Below are 25562 nucleotides of genomic sequence, written 5' to 3' on the forward strand. Positions count from 1 at the left end.
ATTCTCCACTAACACCTTTATTTTAAATTGAAAACAAATCTTCATCTTTCCTTTCTTGATACCTTTGTTCTAGTTCATTTACTCTTTTAGGTATTTTCTAAAATAACACATTACTAGGCTTTAATCAAACTCTGCAGGTCTCTGCTTTTTAATGGAATACAGTCCTCTCATACTTTAATGATTTACATATATGACATTCTTCATTCCATCTTACTTTGGTTAAAGCACTGTGGTAGAAGAGGAAGCAATCTCTACCTCTCCCACAGAGGTATAGGACATCTGGCACTTTACTAGCATCGTTCACCCATTCATTTCACCATGGCCTCTTGGGGGCCAGGCAGAGGAGGTGACTCATGAAGGGTTTATGCCATCTTCATCTCCCAAGAGTCCATGTGTCTCAACAGGGCAAGCTTTGTTTAGGACTCTGTGAATTCCAATCTTCAGTCAAGGCACTCTGACACTCACCTCCAGGCTTCACACCCACACATGTCAGAAAAAGCCTTGCAACTAAAGGATTTACATGTATTTAACAGTGCATCAGCCACAGCAACCATGTGGCTCTGAAAAGTCACACTGGTGTTAGGGGTGGAGTTACAGGAAAGTAGATTCAGATCATCAGCTTCATAATTTAAAGGTTTCCATAATTTTATAACATAAAAGACGTATTACTCCTGTTATTATTCTCATAAAGCACTTACTTCTATATCCTCTACAGCCAAATCTTATATGAATCCTTTCTTTCAACTTACTAAAATTGGGCCAAGTTCCCGCTCTATAATAATAGCAACAACAATGATAATAGCAAACACTTGTAAGAACATTCTTTGTGCTAGGAACATTACATATGTTAAAGAAAACATAATCCTCAATATCTTCAATGATGCTATGAAATAGGTTATAGCATTAGCCTATGAGGTAGGATATGAGATTATATCATATAAATTATGAGGTAGGTTAAATCATTATATTTATTTTATAGATAGAGAAACTGAAGAACAAAAAGGGTAAGCAATGTGCCCAAGGTTATTGATCTAGTTACTTGTGAAGATGGAGTCTGAACTCAGTCAGTTTGGGTCCAGAGTCAGTGTTCCTAACAAATATGCTATGCTACCAAATAGAAACTTCCACCTAAGGATGTCCACTCTCACCACTATTATTCAACGCAGTTTTGGAAGTCCTAGCCACAGCAATCAGAGAAGAAAAAGAAATAAAAGGAATCCAAATTGGAAAGGAAGAATTAAAAATGTCACTGTTTGCAGATGACATGATACTATAGATAGAAAATCCTAAAGATGCCACCAGAAAACTACTAGAGCTAATAGATGAATTTGGTAAAGTTGCAGGATACAAAATTAATGCACAGAAATCTCTGGCATTCCTATACACTAATGAAGAAAAATCTGAAAGAGAAATTAAGGAAACACTCCCATTTACCATTGCAACAACAACAACAAAATACCTAGGAATAAACCTACCTAAGGAGGTAAAAGACATGTACTCAGAAAACTATAAGACACTGATGAAAGAAATCAAAGATGACACAAAGAGATGGAGAGATATACCATGCCCTTGGATTGGAAGAATCAACATTGTGAAAATGACTATACTACCCAAAGCAATCTACAGATTCAATGTAATCCCTATCAAATTACCAACAGCATTTTTCACTGAACTAGAACAAAAAATTTTACAATTTGTATGGAAACACAAAAGACCCCAAATAGCCAAAGCAATCCTGAGAAAGAAAAACGGAGCTGGAGGAATCAGGCTCCCTGACTTCAGGCTATACTGAAGCCTGAAGCTACACAAAGCTATACAAAGCTACAGTAATCAAAACAGTATGGCACTGGCACAAAAATAGAAATATAGATCAATGGAAGAGGACAGAAAGCCCAGAGATAAACCCACACACCTATGGTCATCTAATCTATGACAAAGGAGGCAAGAATATACAATGGAGAAAAGACAGTCTCTTCAATAAGTGGTTCTGGGAAACTGGACAGTTACATGTAAAAGAATTAAACTAGAACACTACCTAACACCACACACAAAAATAAACTCAAAATGGATTAAAGACCTAAATGTAAGACCAGACACTATAAAACTCTCACAGGAAAACAGGGAAGAACATTCTTTGACATAAATCACAGCAAGATCTTTTTTCACCTACCTCCTAGAGTAATGAAAATAAAAACAAAAATAAACAAATGGGACCTAATGAAACTTAAAAAGCTTTTGCACAGCAAAGAAAACCATAAACGAGATGAAAAGACAACCCTCAGAATGGGAGACAATATTTGCAAATGAAGCAGCTGACAAAGGATTAATCTCCAAAACATACAAACAGCTCATGCAGTTCAATATCAAAAAAACACACAACCCAATCAAAAAATGGGCAGAAGACCTAAATAGACATTTCTCCAAAGAAGACATACAGGTGGCCAAGAGGCACATGAAAAAATGCTCAACATCACTAATTATTAGAGAAATGCAGATCAAAACTACAATGAGGTATCACCTCACACGGATCAGAATGGCCATCATCAAAAAATCTACATACAATACAGGCTGGAGAGGGAGTGGAGAAAAGGGAAGGAACCCTCTTGCACTGTTGGTAGGAATGTAAATTAATACAACCACTGTGGAAAACCGTATGGAGGTTCCTTTAAAAACCAAAAATAGAACTACCGTATGACCCAGCAATCCCACTACTGGGCATATACCCTGAGAAAACCATAATTCAAAAAGGCACATGCACCCCAATGTTCATTGCAACACTATTTACAATAGCCAGGTCATGGAAACAACCTAAATGTCCATCGATGGATGAATGGATAAAGAAGATGTGGTACATATATACAATGGAATATTACTCAGTCATAAAAAGGAACAAAACTGGGTCATTTGGAGAGATGTGGATGGACCTAGAGTCTGTCATACAGAGGGAATTAAGTCAGAAAGAGAAAACACAAATATCGTATATTAATTCATACATGTGCAATCTAGAAAAATGGTACAGATGAACCTATTTGCAGGGCAGGAATAGAGACGCAGATGTAGAGAATGGACGTGTGGACATGGTGGGGGGAGGTGGGGGATGGATGAACTGGGAGAATGGGATTGACATATATACACTACTATGTGTAAAACAGATAGCTAGTGGGAACCTGCTGTATGGTGCAGGGAGCTCAGCTTGGTGCTCTGTGGTGACCTAGATTGGTGGGATTGGGGGTGGGGTGGGAGGGAGGTCCAAGAGAGAGGGAATATATGTATACATATAGCTGATTCATACAGCAGAAACTAACACAACATTGTAAAGCAACTATACCCCAATGAGAAAAAAAAAAGAGGGGCTTCCCTGGTGGCGCAGTGGTTAGGAATCCGCCTGCCAATGCAGGGGACACGGGTTCGTGCCCTGGTCCGGGAAGATCCCACATGCCGTGGAGCAACTGGGCCCGTGAGCCACAACTACTGAGCCTGCGCGTCTGGAGCCTGTGCTCCGCAACAAGAGAGGCCGCGGTAGTGGGAGGCCCGCGCACCGTGATGAAGAGTGGCCCCCGCTCGCCGCAACTGGAGAAAGCCCTCGCACAGAAACGAAGACCCAACACAGCCATAAATAAATAAATAAATTTAAAAAAAAAAAGAAAAAAAAAAGAAACTTCCACCTAAATTACACCGATTCAGATCTATGTATCTATCTATAACTACATAGCAAGGCACTGTTATTTCAAGTTAAGTTGGTGGTGAGAAAACATACCAAAACCCAGGGTACTGAAGGAAAGTTTGCATATTGAACATTATCACCCCCCAGACTCTTTCTTCAGGATTTGGAATACACTCAGGCTTGTGCACTTCCATTCCCAGCCCACGTCAAAAGACTGATGGATCCTACTCTGGAGAAACTGGCTCAAGAAAGAGCACCCTCAGATTCTGATATCTGGGGACTGCCCAAGGAAAGAGTCAGCTCACTGCCTAAACATAATATAGTAAGTCTGCCAGACTATAAGCCCACCTATACATACCTACCTACCTATCTACTTTACGGTGTCTTATTTTTTTAAAAAATTGAGATATAATTGACATACAACACTACAGTCAACCCCCATATCTGTGGTTTCCACATTACAGGATTCAACCAACCAGACTGAAAATATTTTTTAAAAATTTCCGAAAAGTAAAACTTAAATTTGCTGTGCACCAGCAAGTATTTACATAGCATTTATATTGTATTAGTAAGTAATCTAGACATGATTTAAAGTATACAGGAGGATGTGCATAGGTTATATACAAACACTGTATCATTTTATATAAGGGACTTGAACATCCACGGATTTTGGTATCCACAGGGGTCCTGGATCCAAAACCCAGTGCATACTGAGGGACAGTTGTGTATTAGTTTCAGGCGTAAACATAATAATTCAGTATTTGCATATATTTTGAAATAATCACCACAATAAGTCAAGTTGATATCATCACATATACAATTACAATTTTTTTTCTTGTGATGAGAACTTTTAAGATCTATTCTCTTAGCAACTTTCAAATATACAATAGAGTATTATTAACTATAGTCACCATGCTGTATATTACATCCCCGTGATTCATTTCTTTTATAACTGGAAGTATGCACCTTTTGACCACCTTCATCTATTTCACCCACCCCTGCCCACTCCCTGCCTCTGGCAAACATCAATCTGTTCTCTGTATCTGTGAATTTGATTTTTAAAAACATGGACTGTTTCATGGATTTGAGTGTGGGTCATGCTAATTTTCTTTGTATATTCCAGTTTTTAGTATATGTGCTGGTGAAGCAGGCACTTTGGTGTCTTATTTTTAAATATCAATGGATAGAAAGGATCACCAAGCCTTTGGAAGGAAGACAGACAGGCACAAAGAAAAAAGGAATGTTAGAGAAAGCAGAGACAATGCAGGTGGCAGAATAAAACCTTAAAAATATTTTCATATATTTTACTAAGAGATGATATAACATTTATACTAAGATACTATAGAAAAAGAAACATTCAGAGGATAAGAAATGGCTCTTTAAAAAATTTATGATAGCTAAAATAAAATATTCAACAAATGGTTAGTTAGAAGAAAATTTAAAGGAACCCCCAAGAAAGGAGAAAATACATGAAGAAATGGAAAATGGGAGAGAAAAAACAGGAAAATTAGGGAATCAATCCATTAGATCCAATATCCAACTAATATTATGCTAAAAGAAAAAATGAAAAAACAGAGAAAAAAAATTATTCAACAAAAAATCCCGAAAGTATTGCCAGAAGTGAAGAACATGAATTTCTATATTTAAATGTCCCCAGTAAAATGAATGAAGACGAATTCTTACTAAATGTGCACATCTGCAATTGTAGAATATTAACTGTGGAGGTCGTGGGTAGATGATCCCGCAAGTCTCTGGGACGGGGTCCGCGGGGGTGGGGGAACAGGTCAAACACACAAAGCAGGAATTTCGAATGACAAAGGAAATTTTTTTTTCTGCAGCTGGAAGCTAGATAATATGAGGAAAATGTCAACATTTTAAGGAAAAATGATTTAAAACCTAGGATTTCCAACCTACGATTCATTACTCACCCAAACTATCACCTTTAAAGGTAGAATAAAGATATTTCTAAACAATGTCTTAAAAAAATGTACCTTCTATGTGTACTCAGGAAGCTGAGGAAGAATGGTATCCGTTAAAATGGGAGCGGGGAGGGGGGGACAACAAATCACAACAAGGAAAGAACAATGGTTCGAATTCTTAGTCTTACTGGCATATTCTTACTTTGAAAGACACACCAAATTAAAAAATATGAAGAGGTGGTTTAAAGCAATTCTGTTCATTTCACTCTGACCTTATTCAACAGAGCATATACAAATCAGCAGTCTTTCCCAGAGAACTGGCATTCCCTGGAGATAATTCCCAGTACCTGTGAATCATCTAAAAAGCAGGGAGGCAGAGGCTTTTTTTTGGAAGATGGGAGAAAATGATTTATGCTTCTTAGGTGTTTGTGGCATTTGAAAGGATCACAAATGATAATTTTATAAATAAATAATAAATATAATTTTAATAACTCAAATAGTAAGTATTTACTGAGGCCAAAGTGTCTGATTTTATGGAACAAAGATGACCATTAAAAACATAGCTTTTCCATAGCTAGTAGTTCCATTAAACAGGATATATTCACACCTAAAACACTGGCTGAACATTGCTTATAGACACATATCAACTACACTAATAATTCTGCTTTCTCTTATATAAAAATACAAGAGTTTTTTTAACTTTAAATTATAACTTTTTAAAATCATAATAGAAACAACATTAACTTAATAGCTCCAAAAGACAGCCAATGTAAAAATTTTCTTTTCAGAGGCAGCTAGCTGAATACTGAACTTTAAAAAATATCCTTAGATTTTCTTACGTATGCAATAATCTCTTTTTCGGAAGCTTTCAGTTAGGTTATATTATAACTTTATACTAAAAGCAGAAAAAAAAGCAACACAAATCTCAGAGCCTTCAGTACCAAAAAGACAACTTAAAGCACTGATGAACAACTTGATTCCTTATGAAATACTATCAGAATCAAAGGAACTGAAATTTACATATTCAGATTTCACTATTTCAAGTCTCTAGCATTTATTTTCATAGCACATAATGCTACTAAAATAACAAATGAAAAATCTACAACCACAGACTTTTCTCTAAGGTTAACAAAAAAGTTCAAGAAAGCAGTCAAATAATCATTCAACTGTTGAAAAGTTTAGAAAAATGCAAAACAAAACCCAAAAAACCCTAGCACTTAAAAATGACAACATCTTTCATCAGAATCTCAAGTTAGCAGTTAAAATCAATTAGTTCTGCACCCACTGTGAGCAAAGAAATTAGTTTTATTAGCATTTTGGAGAACAAGAAACAGAAGCTCAAAGACACTAATTTTTTTCTGAACAAAGAGTATTAGCCATGGATCTGTGACTAGAACTGAGATCTCAGTTTTTGATATCCTCAGATCAGTAAACTATTTCTGAGTGTAACAGATTCCAATCACAGAGTAGATTTTTCAGCTATAAACCATGTGATTTTATGTGCTGTAGTCACTGTATCTTTAATAGATTACAAATGACAATTTTCAAGTTCCTTAAGGGAATATCCAAAAAGGACTAGAAAACAACAACAAAAGATTCTAGAATGAACATCTGCATTAAGACAGCAATTAAAGACAAAGCTACAGAATATATTTAAAAAGTAGCCCAGACCTTCCAAGGTAACTGAAAATTTTTGTTCCATAAGACTCCAGGAAAAACATCTATAATGATTTCTCAAGTATTTCTCAGTAAGAAATGATTTTTCTATATAATTTTTACCCAACTTCGCTATTTTGTTTTCTGCTTTAAAATGAAAAGAACATTTCTGATTTGGGGATTAACTAAACTTGACTATTACTGTTTTGGAGAAAAGGCAAAGACAAAAATGATCTTTGAATATATGTTCAAAACACATGTTCAATCTTTTGAATATGATTTTTTTAATAAACAATGTCCAGCAAACCAGATTTTAAACCTATGATTATAGTTTGTTTAGCATTTATAAAATATATATTCTAGATGATATCATAAATCATAAACAAACTCTAATGTGGAATAACTTTTGAAGCTTATAGACAAAGCTAGATGTATTTAGCAATTTACCTTGTTTCTGATTGTTTTATACTAGATTGTAATTGCTGTAAGCGCCTATCTGATGCTTCCTCTCTTCCTTGGGCAGACACCATATCCTCCTCCTAGAAAATAAAGAAACTGGATGCTTACTTTTAGTTTGTAAAAATTCAATACATCATTAAACAGCATAAAGAAAACAGTTCACTCTGTAACGTTACTATATTGCTAGAATTTCATATGTAAGTTTAAAGCAATATTACTTTGGAAACAAACCATGCATATACTAAAAAAGGGGGAGGAGAACCTCACTATCAATTCTATATTAGTAAAACAAAAATCAAAACAGTCACTGCGTATGGATTTCTATCAATATTCCAACTATTTCTATAGCGCAAGTCTAAAACAACAACACAGGGATTTGTTTTGCAGATAATGTCCTCAGAATATGTTCTCTTAGCTAGGTTATGCTGCATTCCATTATAGTCATAGGATATTTCTACTTTAAATAGTGACGCTTTAAAATAAATTAATAGGTTTTATTTGTATCATCTCAAAAAAAAATTTCCTGTTCATCCTATCCTACTTTTTGTTGTGTTCTTCTATTGGCTTTTAGCTGTATCTCTTTGAATTATTTTTTGGTGGTTGCTCTAGAGATTGTAATTTGAATCTTTAACTTATCCCAATTTATTTAGTTAATATTAATTCAGAGAAAACACTGGAACCTTGCTACAGTGTATTTATTACCATGAAACAGCCTAGGTTTTACTGCCTTTGTTGTCATACACTGTATGTGCATACTTTATAAATCCAGTCAAGTCTTTTAAGGTATTGACAAGAGAAAAGAAAACATAAATTATGTACATGTATTATTTCATATTTACAACTCCTGTTGCTCTTAATTTCTTCCTATATCTGAGTTGTCACCTGGTGTCATTTCCTTTCAGCCTAAAGAATTTCCTTCAGCAGTTTTTGAAGGACAGCTCCACTAAGCGACAAAATTTCCCAGTTTTTCTTTACCTGAAAATGCCTTTATTTTGCCCTCATTTTTTTTTCTTTTTTTCTTTTTTTTTTAAACATCTTTATTGAAGTGTAATTGCCTTACAATGGTGTGTTAGCTTCTGCTTTATAACAAAGTGAATCAGTTATACATATACAATACGTTCCCATATCTCTTCCCTCTTGCATCTCCCTCCCTCCCACCCTCCCCATCCCACCCCTCTAGGTGGTCACAAAGCACCGAGCTGATCTCCCTGTGCTATGCTTGCCCTCATTTTTGAAGTACAGTTCCACCGGACATAGAATTATTTATTTATTTATTTATTTATTTATTTATTTATTTATTTATTTATTTATGGCTGCGTTGGGTCTTCGTTGCTGTGCGCAGGCTTTCTCTAGTTGCAGTGAGCAGGGGCTACTCTTTGTTGCAGTGCACGGGCTTCTCATTGCGGTGGCTTCTCTTGTTGTGGAGCACAGGCTCTAGGCACGTGGGCTTCAGTAGTTGCGGAGCATGGGCTCAGTGGTTGTGGCTCTCAGGCCCTAGAGCACGCAGGCTTCAGCAGTGGTGGCATGTGGGCTCAGTAGTTGCGGCGCGCGGGCTCCAGGGCGAGTGGGCTCAGTAGTTGTGGCTCGCGGGCTCTAGAGCTCAGGCTCAGTAGTTGTGGCACACGGGCTGAGTTGCTCTGCAGCATGTGGGATCTTCCCGGACCAGAGATTGAACCCGCGTCCCCTCCACTGGCAGGCGGGTTCTTGACCACTGCGCCACCAGGGAAGTCCCTGGACATAGAATTCTTTTTTTTTTTTTTTTTTTTAAATATTTATTTATTTATTTATGGCTGTGTTGGGTCTTCGTTTCTGTGCGAGGGCTTTCTCTAGTTGTGGCAAGTGGGGACCACTCTTCATCGCAGTGCGCGGGCCTCTCACTATCGCGGCCTCTCTTGTTGCGGAGCACAGGCTCCAGACGCGCAGGCTCAGTAATTGTGGCTCACGGGCCCAGCTGCTCCGCGGCATGTGGGATCTTCCCAGACCAGGGCTCGAACCCGTGTCCCCTGCATTGGCAGGCAGATTCTCAACCACTGCGCCACCAGGGAAGCCCTGGACATAGAATTCTTAATGAGCATTTTTTTCCGTCAGCACTTCAAATATATTACTTCAGTGTTTTCTGCTTCCACAATTTTTTGATGAGAGGTCAGCCATTATTCTTAACTCTGTTCCCTGTTCATATCATTTTTCTGTTGCTGCTTTCAAGTTTTCTCTGTATAATTGGCTGTCAGTGTTGTCATGATGTGTTTAAAGTGATTTTCTTTGTGTTTATCATACTAAGGGTTCACTGAGTTTCTTGGATCTGCTAATCTTTTCCACCAAATTTTGGAAGTTTTCAGCCATTATTTCTTTAAACATCTTTTCTGCCCCCTACTTCTGCAATTCCAATTACACTTCGATTGGCTTGCTTCATATTGTCCCACAGATCTCTGAGGTCTTGTTCATTTTTCTTTCATCTTTTAAACTCTATTCTTTGAACAGGAAAATTTCTATTGATCTGCTTTAAAGTTCATTGATTATTTCTTCAGCTCACTCCAATTAATTTTTGAGCCCATCTAATGAAATTTTTATTTGGGTTGCTGTACTTTTAAACTCTAGAATTTCTATTTTTAAAATTATTTTCTAGTTCTCAATTAAACATTCTCTATCCATTCCTTCACTAAAATCTTATTTTACTCTAATTTAAAAATAGATTTTCTTTAATTCCATGAACATGTTTATAATAGCTTATTTGAAGCCTTTGCCCGCTAAATCCAACAGCTAAATCCAAACTCAATGAAAATGAGTTTCTATCAACTTCTTCTTCCTCCCCATCCCCCACCAGTCATACTTTGGTGTCTAGTAAGTTTTGATTGAAAACTGGATAATAAAGATAATGAATCACAGTTTCTCTGGATTCTGTTTTGTTTTTTCGAAGATTATTAGCTTTTTTTGTTCAGTTAGGCAATTCTCTTACCTAGATTCAAACTCTGAAGTGTGTCCCCCACAGTGTGCAGCAGCTGGCATCTGTGATGCGTTCTTATTTCTTTCCACTGTTGCTCTTCTAACTAGGCTCCCAGGGAACTCACTGTGCCTGCATAATTTGAGGATCCGTCAAGATTTGGGCAGAGGTAGGGCTCCTCCTCTTTGTGGCTTTGTTGCTCTTACAGATTCCCCTGTAATTTCCAAATGCTCTGCCAGCTTTGGGTTCTGTCCACTAATACTTCAAACATTGATGCTTCAGCTTTTGGCTGCTCAAGTTGCACACATCTCGGGAATGCACTCAATTATAAAAAGCAGCAAAACCTAAACATCTAGTTCCATATAGCTCTATCTTTCAAGAGTAGATGTCTCTCAGGTCTCTGCCAACTTTTTCACTGGGTTTCCTGGGGACCCTCTCCAGCTCCCATAAGCATAGTTTGGTTGTCAGCCATGGATTTGGTCAGAGTTAACATTCAGAATTTGGGTCTCAATTTTTTCTGTGTGTGGTTCTCTTGCTGCCAATATTTCTTCTTTAAATTTTCAACTGCTTTTCTAGTCCTAAACTTTGATCTTGGGCACTACTATAAGAGCATATAAAGCTTTTGTTTTCTGAAGCCATAGCTGTGGGGATTAGGGAGAACTTTCAGGTCAGAAAGTTAAAAACTCATAATTCTTATCTCTTTCAGTGACTGTTTTTGGGTGCTCTGCAGTGTTTCAAAAAAATTTTATCCAATTTTTATAACTATTATTATTATCTATGAGAAGGTTTGCATAAGCCTTTCACAAGTCTACCATTATTGGAAATCTATAACCAACTTTTACAGACTAGGAAATAAGTCTTAGAAAAGTCACACACCTAGTAAGTACCAGAGTTAGAATTTTAATAATTAGATCCATCTAAATCTAAAGCCTGACCTTTCCTTGACACCTTCTTGAAACTTCCCCATTACATGTAAAAAGAACCAGTCTTTTATGCCAATAAATAACACAAAATGTAGTATTAAACAAAACGTAGGATTAAATACTCCTTTTCCATCTACATATAACCAACAAACTAAAACTTGATCTTACATTAACATGCATTTCAGTAATGATGTGTTTATGGATGATTATGATATTGTGACGTTTATTGACTTAGGGTACAGTGAATAGAAATAAAGTTATTTCAAATGTTACAATTTAGCTTCCTAATTTCATATTTCATATTTTGAGGACAATAAAATGATTAATTCATTTTCCAGCAATCCTCTTTAACACCTAATCCAAAACAGATCAACAATAAAATACATAGAAAACAAAGCTACAGGCATCTGCATCCAGCTGCCTTAGAAAAAGGAAGATACCTTCTTTTGCATCTGTTCTTGAAGATCTTCAGTCACTTTAGTTAACTCTTCCACTTTTGCTGCTGCAACTCTCAGATCTAACTTGGCTTGCCTAAAATACAAAGTAAATTAACAAACACTGTTTTCAAAGACCATAAATTTTTTTTAAATTAGAAATCTAAATTTGGTAAAATCAGTACCAACCACGATACACCTAAAAATGAATGTAAGGGATAAATACTGAAAGATTCCTTTATGTCGAAGAGTGTGAAGATGAAAAAATATAGCTGAAGAGATGAGTACAAAGTGGGAATCATTAATACTTTACTTGGATAAATTACGCTTTATACTCAAATAATTCAATAGATTTCTTGAAGAACTTTATCATCTTGATAAATTACCTAACAAGAATGTCAGTGCATTAAGCAGAATATAGTTATGTCTATAATTTCCTGAACAGAGTTAGCGAAATATCACTGATTGGCCTTTCTATGAAAATGAACCTCGGTTTCAACACCTTGATCATTCCTTAAACACCAGAAGTCTGTATTATATAATCACTTAACATAATGAACTGAAACATTTGTCTCAAGATGGTCTAATATTTACTTTCTTCTGAGACTGAAGCTGCAAAGGACAAGTTTTTGAATGTTCTAGTAGTATCAAATAAGTTTCAATATCTTCTTGACTCCCCATAGAAAAAGATTTTAGAATAAAAAAATAAGACTTTCTGAATCAGAAAAAACGATTTTTAATATTATACCAATTAAACACTACGTGTAAACACAGAACATGTGGATTATGGAAAAAAAATACAGTTTTAGGAAGGAAGGTACTTTAGTGTAGGAACTGCCCATACTTGTTTCCTAATTATATTTTATGTATGTATTATAAATATAAATCATATTAGTGCTGTTGAACCTAAAGAAATTATTTGATGCAAAACTCACAGCAAATGTTACTTCATTACTTTTGACTCTAACAATATTTATAATTACATAATTGGTTAGCATAAAAACAGGAAATAAAAATCTAAGAGCTAAAATGTATCAGGTAGTTATTAGGTTCCAGGAACTGTCCTAAATGCTTTGTAAACATCGTTTCACTTAACACAATACCTGTAAATAAGTACTTTTATTATATCAAACTGAAGTCAAAAGAGTGAGGGTGACAGGTTTGCCAACTTGCCCAAGGATTCACAAACAAGAATGAAATTGGGGGCTTCCCTGGTGGCGCAGTGGTTGAGAATCTGCCTGCTAATGCAGGGGACACGGGTTCGAGCCCTGGTCTGGGAAGATCCCACATGCCGCGGAGCAACTGGGCCCGTGAGCCACAACTACTGAGCCTGCGCTTCTGGAGCCTGTGCCCCGCAACGGGAGGGGCCGCGATAGTGAAAGGCCCGCGCACCGCGATGAAGAGTGGCCCCCGCTTGCCGCAACTAGAGAAAGCCCTCGCACGAAACGAAGACCCAACACAGCCAAAAATAAATAAATAAATAAAGTAGCTATTTAAAAAAAAAAAAAAGAATGAAATTGGTATTTAAACCAAGTCCTCTATGATATACTGTCAACCAGAAAAAGTGATACCAATAATATTTCATAAGATTAAGCACTTAAGAATATGCTTTGCTTTAAATGAATCCAATTTATAAAAATCTGAGTTTATTAGGCATAAATTTTTTCTACTTGCAAAATGATTCACCAAATGACAAAACAAAAACAACTCCAAAACCACCTTACACTAATGCATGCAAAATCTAAGCTTAGAGACAATTTCAGGAGTGCATCTACTATATGAATCAATCAACAAATCTACCAGTTATAAAATTCCATATATTGTAAAAAGAAAAACTTAAGGAGTAAGATTTTATATAGTAATGCTAAAACTGAGCAACTTCTGAATAAGCATAGCACCCACTGTGACTTGGCTTTCTTGCCTTCAGAAAGGGGATAATAATGCTTATTCTACTTATGTCATGGGGTTGCTGAAAACCTCAAAGTAGATAATGTACATTAAAGTGCACTGTTAAGTGTAAACAAATGTAAGATCAGAGCATGATTAAAGAAAAAAATTGTTAGAGCCACAGTGGGAATGAGGTGCAATATGGGAGAATCCTAGGGTCAGGAACCCAGTTCTGTCACTAACCAGTGATGTGGCTTAATGCAATTCACTTGACCACAAGACTGTCTCAGTGGTCTCATCTCCAACAACGGGGAGGTGGATAAGATAATCTGCCCGAACAAAAATTCTATAGTAGATGGTTTCCTGATTTCTATCTAATCTGCCTAACGATTCTACTTCTAAATTGTCCCTCAGTTGTGTAATCCGTTTCCACTTCCATGGCCCAACCATTGGCCTCATCATTATTTCCCAGGACTATTCCAATAGATTACAAACTGATCTCTTTACTGCTGGTATTCTCTTTAATTCATCCTCTATAATGCATCCTATCTGCAAAAAAAAAAAAAAAAGTTATCTAATGATAAAAAATTCTTTTTTTTAAAAAAATTTATTTATTTTTTGGCTGCGTTGGGTCTTCGCTGCTGCACGTGGGCTTTCTCTAGTTGCAGCGAATGGGGGCTACTCTTCATTGCAGTGCGCGGGCTTCTCATTGTGGTGGCTTCTCTTGTTGCGGAGCATGGGCTCTAGGCGCGTGGGCTCCGTAGTTGTGGCTCGCGGGCTCTAGAGCACAGGCTCAGTAGTTGTGGCGCACGGGCTTAGTTGCTCCATAGCATGTGGGATCTTCTTGGACCAGGGCTCAAACCCATGTCCCCTGCATTGGCAGGCGGATTCTTAACCACTGTGCCACCAGGGAAGCCCACTGATGATAAAAATTCTTGTTTATTAATGATTTCTGGATTCCCCACTTCTTTGGGAATATAATCAACACTCCTCAGCATGGCATATAAAGTCAGTCATCATCTGGCTTCAAAGAGTCTCATCTCTTGCTAATTCCCCTCATGTAATTTATATTCCTGGTATAACAGACTATTAACTCCCTGTTTCTTAAACACAGCCTTGCCTATTTTTTTCACATGTTTGACTTGACTAGCCTTCTTCTGCTTTTTCTGATAAATTCCTCAACAATCTTCAAGACTAACCTCAAAAATCTCATTTCAAATCTTCTCTAACTTCTCTTAGGCAAAAGGCCTTATAATACCAGCCCCCATAATTCATAATACTTTATACATTTTTAACAGATACTCCCCTCATGGAACTGTGAGTTTATGAAAAAAAATATGGAATGTAAGATCATTAAAGGCAAGGATCACATTTTATTAAATTTTTAAATCCTCAGGGATAGCACAATACCTGGCATATAGTAGACAAGTAAATACATCATAAGTGAATGAAGAAAGCACAAGAGGAAAAGAGAGAGACAGAAGAGTCACGGATGTAACTATGTCTTCATACTTTACTTAGATCTTATATATCCAATTTTTTATTCATGTGTGGAAATCCTAAAATAATAATTTTGTGAACAATTCTTCAAAATATATCTTATTTGAAACAGAATCTTTCACTTGAAACAGAATCTCTCTCCTACATCAGTAAAAGAAAAAAGAAATTCAGGCACTGGTCTTAAGACTTGTTTTTATAAGTTATTAAAAAGAAAAATATTCTGAAAGCACTTAAGTTGTTATATTATATTCCCTAAAACACACAAAGAACTATGTTTTGGGGGAAAATAAGCAGTAGTTTTATATATACTTATTTATTCCTACATTGTTCCACAAGATAGAAAAGAAATAAATAGTTCCTTATATCTACTTCTGGCATGACATACTGAAACATATTCTAGAATAAAAGCTGTATCCTCCTACACCTGGCTCTACCACCACAGAAGGCCATGTGAACTGAGCCAATCACTTAACTTCTCTAAGGCTCAGAATTGCAGCCATAAACTAGAGATAAAAACAATTTTCCTGTACAGCTCACAGAATTATCATAAAGTTCAAATAAGCTAATGCATATTAAATTACTTTATAAACTTTATTGTAGTTTACACAAATGTAAGCTATCATCATAATCTTGCCTCTTTTTAGATTTTGAGTTGTCAGGAATGGTGTGGTACTGCATAAATTTACAGCTGGATTGAGAAAGCTTGGGGGATGCCTGAATGTCTGGCCTTGACTCTGGGCCAAAAAATGAAAAGTGAGATTTATGGTGTGCTGCTTAGACTCTGAATCTCCTCTGGTAATGCTCACGTAGGATCTGCTTACTGATGGCTTTCACCTGGTGTAACTGGTTAGACAGCCAGGCTGGACTATGTGACCAGAGGAGCAAAAACCCTTCACTAAGCTTTCCTGAAGCCAAGATTCATTGTACACATCTTGGTGGTTCAACCTGGAGACAAAGAATGTCTTTGTATGCAGAAAGACCATAGAGTACTTGTGTCTGGATGTCACCGGGGCCTCCTATGCTTCCCTATGCTCTTTTTCTTACTGCACAACATCCTTTGCTTTTAAATAGAAGCCTTATGGGGGTATGCTCTGTGGAGTCTTGTGAGTCATTTCAAATATTCAAACTTGTGAAATCTTTAAAGTTGTCCAAAAAAGTAATTCTAATTTTATTTTATGAAGGAACTTTCATAACTATATATTTAAACTATTTTACGTGGAAATGTTTTAGATATATGTGTGCTTATGTATATGCTGTTATAAAGGTCAAAACCAGTTTTCATTAAAAAAATTTGATAGATAGCCTCATTCACCAAAGGGCAGACAGCAGAAGCAAGAAGAACTACAATTCTGCAGCCTGTGGAAGGAACACCACATTCACCAAAAGACAGACAAAATGAAAAGGCAGAGGACTATGTACCAGATGAAGGAACAAGATAAAACCCCAGGAAAACAACTAAATGAAGTGGAGATAGGCAACCTTCCAGAAAAAGAATGCAGAATAATGACAGTGAAGATGATCCAGGACCTCGGAAAAAGAATGGAGGCAAAGATCAAGAAGATGCAAGAAATATTTAACAAAGACCTAGAAGAATTAAAGAACAAGCACTTAGAAGAACTAAAGGACAAACAAACAGAGATGAACAATACAATAACTGAAATGAAATGTATACTAGAAGGAATCAATAGCAGAATAACTGAGGCAGAAGAAAGGAAAAGTGACCTGGAAGACAGATTCCAGTGGAATTCACTACCACGGAACAGAATAAAGAAAAAAGAATGAAAAGAAATGAAGACAGCCTAAGAGACCTCTGGGACAACATTAAATGCAACAACATTCGCATTATAGGGGTCCCAGAAGGAGAAGAGAGAGAGAAAGGACCCGAGAAAATATGTGAAGAGATTATAATCGAAAACTTCCCTAACGTGGGAAAGGAAACAGTCACCCAAGTTCAGGAAGCACAGAGAGTCCCAGGCAATATAAACCCAAACAGAAACACACCAAGACACATAGTAATCAAACTGACAAAAATTAAAGACAAAGAAAAATTATTGAAAGCAACAATGGAAAAATGACAAATAACATACAAGGGAACTCCCATAAGGTTAACAGCTGATTTCTCAGCAGAAACTCTACAAGCCAGAAGGGAGTGGCACGATATATTTAAAGTGATGAAAGGGAAGAACCTACAACCAAGATTACACTACCCGGCAAGGATCTCATTCAGGTTCGATGGAGAAATCAAAAGCTTTACAGACAAGCAAAAGCTAAGAGAATTCAGCACCACCAAACCAGCTCTACAACAAATGCTAAAGGAACTTCTCTAAGTGGGAAACACAAGAGAAGAAAAGACCCTACAAAAACAAACCCATAACAGTTAAGAAAATGGTAATAGGAACATACATATTAATAATTACCTTAAACATGAATGGATTAAATGCTCCAACCAAAAGACACAGGCTTGCTGAATGGATACGAAAACAAGATCCATATATATGCCGTCTACAAGAGACCCACTTCAGACCTAGGGACACATACAGACTGAAAGTGAGGGGATGGAAAAAGATATTCCATGCTAATGGAAATCAAAAGAAAGCTGGAGTAGCAATACTCATATCAGATAAAATAGACTTTAAAATAAAGAATGTTACAAGAGGCAAGGACACAACATAATGATCAGAGGATCAATCCAAGAAGAAGATATAACAATTATAAATATATATGCACCCAACATAGGAGCACCTCAATATATAAGGCCACTTCTAACAGCTATAAAAAAGGAAACAGACAGTAACACAGTAATAGTGGGGAACTTTAACACCTCACTTACACCAGTGGACAGATCATCCAGACAGAAAATTAATAAGGAAACACAAACTTTAAATGACATAATAGAGCAGATAGATTTAATTGCCATCTATAGGACATTCCATCCAAAAACAGATTAAACTTTCTTCTCAAGTGCACACGGAACATCCTCCAGGATAGATTACACCTTGGGTCACAAATCAAGCCTCGGTAAATTTAAGAAAACTGAAATCATATCAAGCATCTATTGCAACCACAACGCTATGAGATTAGAAATCAATTAACAGGGAAAAAACGTAGAAAACAAAACACATGGAGGATAAACAACACGTTACTGAATAATCAAGAGATCACTGAACAAATCAAACAGGAAATCAAAAAATACCTAGAGACAAATGACAAAGAAAACATGACCATCCAAAACCTATGGGATGCAGCAAAAGCAGTTCTAAAAGGGAAGTTTATAGCAATAAAATCCTACTTCAAGAAACAAGAAAAATCTCAAATAAACAACTTAACCTTACACCTAAAGGAACCAGAGAAAGAAGAACAAACAAAACCCAAAGTTAGCAGAAGGAAAGAAATCATTAAGATCAGAGCAGAAATAAATGAAATAGAAACAAAGAAAACAAGAGCGAAGATCAATAAAGTTAAAAACTGTTTTTTTGAGAAGATAAACAAAATGGATAAACCTTTAGTTAGACTCATCAAGAAAAAGAGAGAGAGGACTCAAATAAATAAAATTAGACATGAAAAGGAGAAGTTACAATGGACACCACAGAAAAGAGAGCATCATAAGAGACTACTACAAGCAACTCTATGCCAATAAAATGGACAACCTGGAAGAAATGGACAAATTCTTAGAAAGGTATAATCTTCCAAGACTGAACCAGGAGGAAATAGAAAATATGAACAGACCAATCACAAGTAATGAAATTGAAACTGTGATTAAAAATCTTCCAACAAACAAAAGCCCAGGACCAGATGGCTTCACAGGTGAATTCTATCAAACATTTAGAGAAGAGTTAACACCTATCCTCCTCAAACTCTTCCAAAAAATTGTAGAGGAAGGAACACTCCCAAACTGATTCTATGAGGCCACCATCACCCTGATACCAAAACCAGACAGAGATACTACAAAGAAAGAAAATTACAGACCAATATCACTGATAAATATAGATACAAAAATACTCAACAGAACACTAGCAAACAGAATCCAATAACACATTAAAAGTATCATACACCATGATCAAGTGGGATTTATCCCAGGGATGCAAGGATTCTTCAATATATACAAATCAATCAATGTAATACACCATATTAACAAATTGAAGGATAAAAACCATACGATCATCTCAATAGATGCAGAAAAAGCTTTTGACAAAATTCAACACCCATTTATGATAAAAACTCTCCAGCAAGTAGGCATAGAGGGAACCTACCTCACCATAATAAAGGCCATATACGACAAACCCACGGCAAGCATCATTCTCAATGGTGAAAAACTGAAAGCATTTCCTCTAAGATCAGGAACAAGACAAGGAGGTCCACTCTCACTGCTATTATTCAACATAGTTTTGGAAATCCTAGCCATGGCAATCAGAAAAGAAAAAGAAATAAAAGGAATATAAATTGGAAAAGAAGGACTAAAACTGTCACTCTTTGCAGATGACATGACACTATACAGACAGAATCCTAAAGATGGCACCAGAAAACTACTAGAGCTAATCAACGAATTTTGTAAAGTTGCAGGATACAAAATTAATGCACAGAAATCTCTGGCATTCCTATACACTAACAATGAAAGATCAGCAAGAGAAATTAAGGAAACAATCCCATTCACCACTGCAACCAAAAGAAAAAAATCCCTAGGAATAAACCTACCTAAGGAGGTAAAAGACCTGTACTCAGAAAACTGTAAGACACTGATGAAAGAAATCAAAGATGACACAAACAGATGGAGAGATATACCATGTTCTTAATTTGGAAGAAGCAACATTGTGAAAATGACTATACTACACAAGGCAATCTACAGATTCAACACAATCACTATCAAATTACAAGTAGCAGTTTTTACAGAACTAGAACAAAAAATATTAAAATTTGTATGGAGACACAAAAGACCCCAAATAGCCAAAGCAGTCTTGAGGGAAAAAAACGGAGCTAGAGGAATCAGACTCCCTGACTTCAGACTATACTACAAGGCTACAGTAATCAAGACAATATGGTACTGGCACAAAAACAGAAATATAGATCAATGGAACAGGACCGAAAGCCCAGAGATAAACCCACGCACCTATGGTCAACTAATCTATGACAAAGGAGGCAAGGATATACAATGGAGAAAAGATACTCTTTTCAATAGTGGTGCTAGGAAAACTGGACAGCTTCATGTAAAAGAATGAAACTAGAACACTCCCTAACATCATACACAAAAGTAAACTCAAAATGGATTAAAGACCTAAATGTAAGACCGGACACTATGAAACTCTTAGAGGAAAACATAGGAAGAACACTCTTTGACATAAATCACAGCAAGCTCTTTTTTGATCCACCTCCTAGAGTAATGGAAATAAAAAGAAAAATAAACAAATGGGACCTAATGAAACTTAGAAGTTTTTGCACAGCAAAGGAAACTACAAACAAGATGAAAAGACAACCCTCAGTATGGGAGAAAATATTTGCAAACGAATCAACAGACAAAGCATTAATCTCCAAAACATATAAACAGCTCATGCAGCTCAGTATTAAAAAAACAAACAACTCAATCAAAAATGGGCTGAAGGGCTTCCCTCGTGGCGCAGTGGTTGAGAATCTGCCTGCTAATGCAGGGGACATGGGTTTGAGCCCTGGTCTGGGAAGGTCCCACATGCCATGGAGCAACTAGGCCCCTGAGCCACAACTACTGAGCCTGCGCGTCTGGAGCCTGTGCTCCGCAACAAGAGAGGCCGCGATAGTGAAGAGGCCCGCGCACAGTGATGAACAGTGGCCCCCTCTCACCGCAACTAGAGAAAGCCCTCGCACAGAAACAAGGACCCAACACAGCCAAATAAATAAATAAATAAATAAAAGAAAAAAAAAACAACAACTGCTCTTCGTGGTTTAAAAAAAAACAAAAAAGGGCAGAAGACCTAAACACGACATTTCTCCAAAGAAGACATACAGATTGCCAAGAGGCACGTGAAAAGCTGCTCAACATCACTAATTATTAGAGAAATGCAGATCAAAACTACAGTGAGGTATCACCACACACCAGTTAGAATGGGCATCATCAGAAAATCTACAAACAACAAATGCTGGAGAGGGTGTGGAGAAAAGGGAACCCTCTTGCACTGTTGGTGGGAATGTAAATTGATACAGCCACTAGAGAGAACAGTATGGAGGTTCCTTAAAAAACTAAAAACAGAATTACTATATGACCCAGCAATCCCACTACTGGGCATATACCCAGAGAAAACCATAATTCAAAAAGACACATGCACCCCAATGTTCATTGCAGCACTATTTACAATAGCCAGGGCATGGAAGCAACTTAAATGCCCATCGACAGATGAATGGATAAAGAAGATGTGGTACATATATACAATGGAATATTACTCAGCCATAATAAGGAACAAAATTGGGTCATTTGTGGAGACGTAGATGGATCTAGAGACTGTCATACAGAGTGAAGTAAGTCAGAAAGAGAAAAACAAATATCATCTATTAACGTATATATGTGGAATCTAGAAAAATGGTACAGATGAACCGGTTTGCAAGGCAGAAATAGAGACACAGATGTAGAGCAAAATGTACTGGACACCAAGGGGGGAAAGTGGCAGGGGAGGGGTGGTGGTGCTGGGATGAATTGGGAGATTGGGATTGACATATATACACTAATATGTATAAAGTAGATGGCTAATAAGAACCTGCTGTTTAAAAAATAAATAAAATTAAATTTAAAAAAATTGATAAATAATAAATAAGAATACTTATATTCCTACAAAGGGATATTTTTAAAAACACATTATTTCATTTCTAGGTATGCTTCCATGTCAAAGAATGTAAAATTTCTGAGATTTTTCTTTAATGTAATTTTCATCACTTATAATATTAAAGAGATTTGGTCTTTAAAAAGCAAAGATTTGCTCTGTTAAGCAAAGTATAACCAGATATAACATAAAACAGAGGATATAATTAAATGTAGTTTATATAAGTATATATTTAAATTATAGCATTAACTTGTACAGAAATTAAAGTGCTTTAATTATTAATACCATTTTTTTTTGAGATTTGAGTCCATTTTAAGATAAATTTTTGTCTGTTTTTGCAGGTTCATATCAAGAGAACTCTAGAAATGTGTACAATATTTCTTTCATACAATGAAAAGTGATAACATTTTGAGAGAAATAAAACTAGTTTTTATGGATTTGATATATATTCTAAATTTTAGAATTTAAAATAAAAGAAAAATGCATACATTAGCTACTTTAGTAAGTTCTTCTATAAGTATCCAGTAAAATGAAGCCAATCATTTATGCTTTAAAAGTTTAGAAAATCTCCAAACAATTTTAGACAAAATTCTGAATTTTTAAGATCACTTCTGCTTTTAGGAAACTGATAGTAAGTAGGAAAACTGGAAAAAAGTTTATTTTAATTTTTTCTTCTTTCAATTTTTAGTAGCAGTCTAATTAAAACTATTCAAAGGACAGAAGCCTACAAAGAAACTCTAAAAGCAATAGATACTAATAATCCATGTACTGAGTTATCAAAACTTTAAAACAGAGGCTACTCAGTCGTGAAACAGTTCATTTGTGTATAATTTTTACATAATTCAAAATTATATACAATTCAAAGTAGTTCAAAATTCTAAGTTCTATTTTGGAATATAATTTTTCATCATACTAGTAGTAGTTCTCTATACTTTCTTTGTATGAAAGCAAACTTTGCCTCCATCTGAGTCTTATTCATTCAGAATGTCTGGGAATGGTACCTGCTCATCTCTGTTTTTCAGAATCTCTATAGATGATTATGGCATACAGCTACTGCCTTAGATTTGACAGAATAACTGCACAATCAATATGTTTATCTTTAAAAAAAGATTTAAAATCATTATTCCAAATACAATTTTAGAGTTATATAACTTTGGGTACCACTGACAAAGTGGAGAACATATTAATTCATTTTCTATTATTAAATAGGCTTACACAGTGGACATGCTCAAAAAATGTTTACTATGTGCCTGTGATGTTTGGAACATCGAAGGTGTTCTTTAAGGTAATACAAAACACACAAAGAAAGGTGAGATACAGTAATCTTTAGGAGGGTCACAAAGCATACTTTAAGCATCACAAAAGATTAAAATGAAGTATCAGTATTATGATTCAGAGTAGGTAGTACATTTGCATTTAGTTCAGGGAATATTAAAGTGGGAAGTATTTACATTAAGAACTGGCAGAGGAACAGTAAATCTCACAAGCAGAGACAAAGAAAAAGCTTCAGGAAGGAACAAAGTAAGTTCAAGCATAAAGGTAGGAAAGTGTAGGGCTTGTTTAGGGAAGAAGAGAACTAAGACTGAAAAGGCAATGGGGGCTACAATATCAATGACCTTAATTGACAAGTGAGGTGATCTGTATTAATTTAAGGGCAATGGAGAGCTGCTCAAATAATGGAATCAGAGCTGCACTTCAGGAATTTAAATGAGTAAGAGGCAGGGAATGTGTAACTAGAGTGATGGTAACAATAAGCAAGCGGTTCCACTGAGAGAGATGGCATAGATTTCACAGAGACAGAATCTAAGAGACTCCATCCATCCACTCTTTGAACAAATATTTATTGAATGCTTACAATATGCCAGGCACTATGAATGTAATCTGGACATGTTGAGCTTCACATGTTTGTGGGTGACTCAGCTTTTGTTTGTGTGTTTGTTTTTAACTGTATTTCCGGAGCCCTACACTTATTTTATTGAGCACCTAACTACACTAAGCACTGTTGTCAGCACTGGTGATGCGGTGGCAAACAAGGGAGACAAAGCCCCTGACCTCATGAAGTTTACATTGTTTTAGAGGGAGACAGATAGTAAATATGTAAACAAATAAATGAGATGATTTCAGAAAGTGATAATGCAATGAAGCAAATGATATATAACAATGGGAGAGAGACCTGGGTCATCAGTGACAACCTGTCTAAAGAAGGACCATTTGAGCTAAGGTTTAAAGGACAATGGGATCGATTTAAAAAAAATCTAAGGTCAAAGAGTTATAGCAGAGGGAATTAATGATAAATGCAAAGAGTATGAGAAAGGTACTTAAATAAATGACAATTCGCTGGGATGTATCAGAGAGAGAAAGTGTATGGGGTAGTTAGAGGAAGGCAGAGAGGTCAGATCATATATGTGCCTTTAGGCATAGTGAGAATTTTGGAATTTGTTCCAGTTGCAATGAAATCCACTGAGTGTGGTAAGCAGGTGAGTGATGTGATTTGTTTGATGCTTTCAGGAGACTTCTTGGGCTGGTGTGTGGAGAATAAATAACAGTGAGATAAGAGTGAAAGCAGGGAGACCAGAGAGGAGGCAAATGCAAGCAAGAGAGAGTGACGGCTTGGGGTAGCGATGATAGTGGTGATGACTGGATGTGTGATAATCTGGATACAGAGCCCACACGACTTGGATGTGGGGGTAAAGCAAAGGCGAGGAATCAAGCAAAATCCCTAGGTTGGGTGAGGGTGTTGGTTACTAAGAGGGGGAAGATTTCCACTCCTTACTTCAATCACAGCAATTCCACTTTTACCAGTATACTGGGGTTCTATGTATAAGATTTTTTTAAACTAAAAATAGTTTGAAAACCACTGCCCTAGTGATTCAAGTATAGAGCTCAACAAAGTGATCAAGGTCAGAGGTACCTATGTGGGAAACACTGAAAGTTTAAGTTGGGTAGGGTAAAGGTAATCATTTAAGGAGAGGGGGAAAGGTGTGTAACATGGATAGCAATTTAAGAAATTTCTACTTTTAGTAGGGTAGGATAAGGAAATGGGAAAAGCAAAGGAAAGGAAATGGTGACAAGGGTCAGAGAAGAAATTGGGACACAAATACAAAAGACCTAGTAGAAAAATGTTCAAGAAGGACAGAAAAATCATCAATCAAAAAGAATCAATAACCAAGGAGAATGAAGGATTTTGTTTTAAGGCAAAAAAGGTACCAGTCATCTTGAGGAGAAGAACAGAGATACGGGACCAAATCCAAATTGAAAGAAATTCTGAAGAGTGACTATAGCAAATACAGGCTCTTCTTCCAAGCAATTTCAAAGAATGAGAAGAAGAAAATATAGTAATCTGAGGAATCATCAGGGGAGGTATATATACCTGAGGTCTTGGAAGAAACACACAAGAGACTAC

General features: G+C 36.3%; 1 protein-coding gene across 2 annotated transcripts in view; it reads right to left on the bottom strand.

Annotated features, from left to right (window-relative positions):
* SCLT1 (sodium channel and clathrin linker 1) overlaps positions 1-25562 on the bottom strand; it is a 247538-nt gene that overhangs the window by 109009 nt on the left and 112967 nt on the right. For both annotated transcript variants that reach the window (XM_059924260.1, XM_059924259.1), the window contains exons 10-11: positions 12000-12090; positions 7687-7778 (exon numbers count right to left, since the gene is read on the bottom strand). In XM_059924260.1, the coding sequence (XP_059780243.1) occupies positions 7687-7778; positions 12000-12090 (183 nt within the window). The remainder of the gene's footprint in view (positions 1-7686; positions 7779-11999; positions 12091-25562) is intronic.

This window comes from Balaenoptera ricei, chromosome 5 (assembly GCF_028023285.1).
Source record: "Balaenoptera ricei isolate mBalRic1 chromosome 5, mBalRic1.hap2, whole genome shotgun sequence".
NCBI lineage: Eukaryota > Metazoa > Chordata > Mammalia > Artiodactyla > Balaenopteridae > Balaenoptera > Balaenoptera ricei.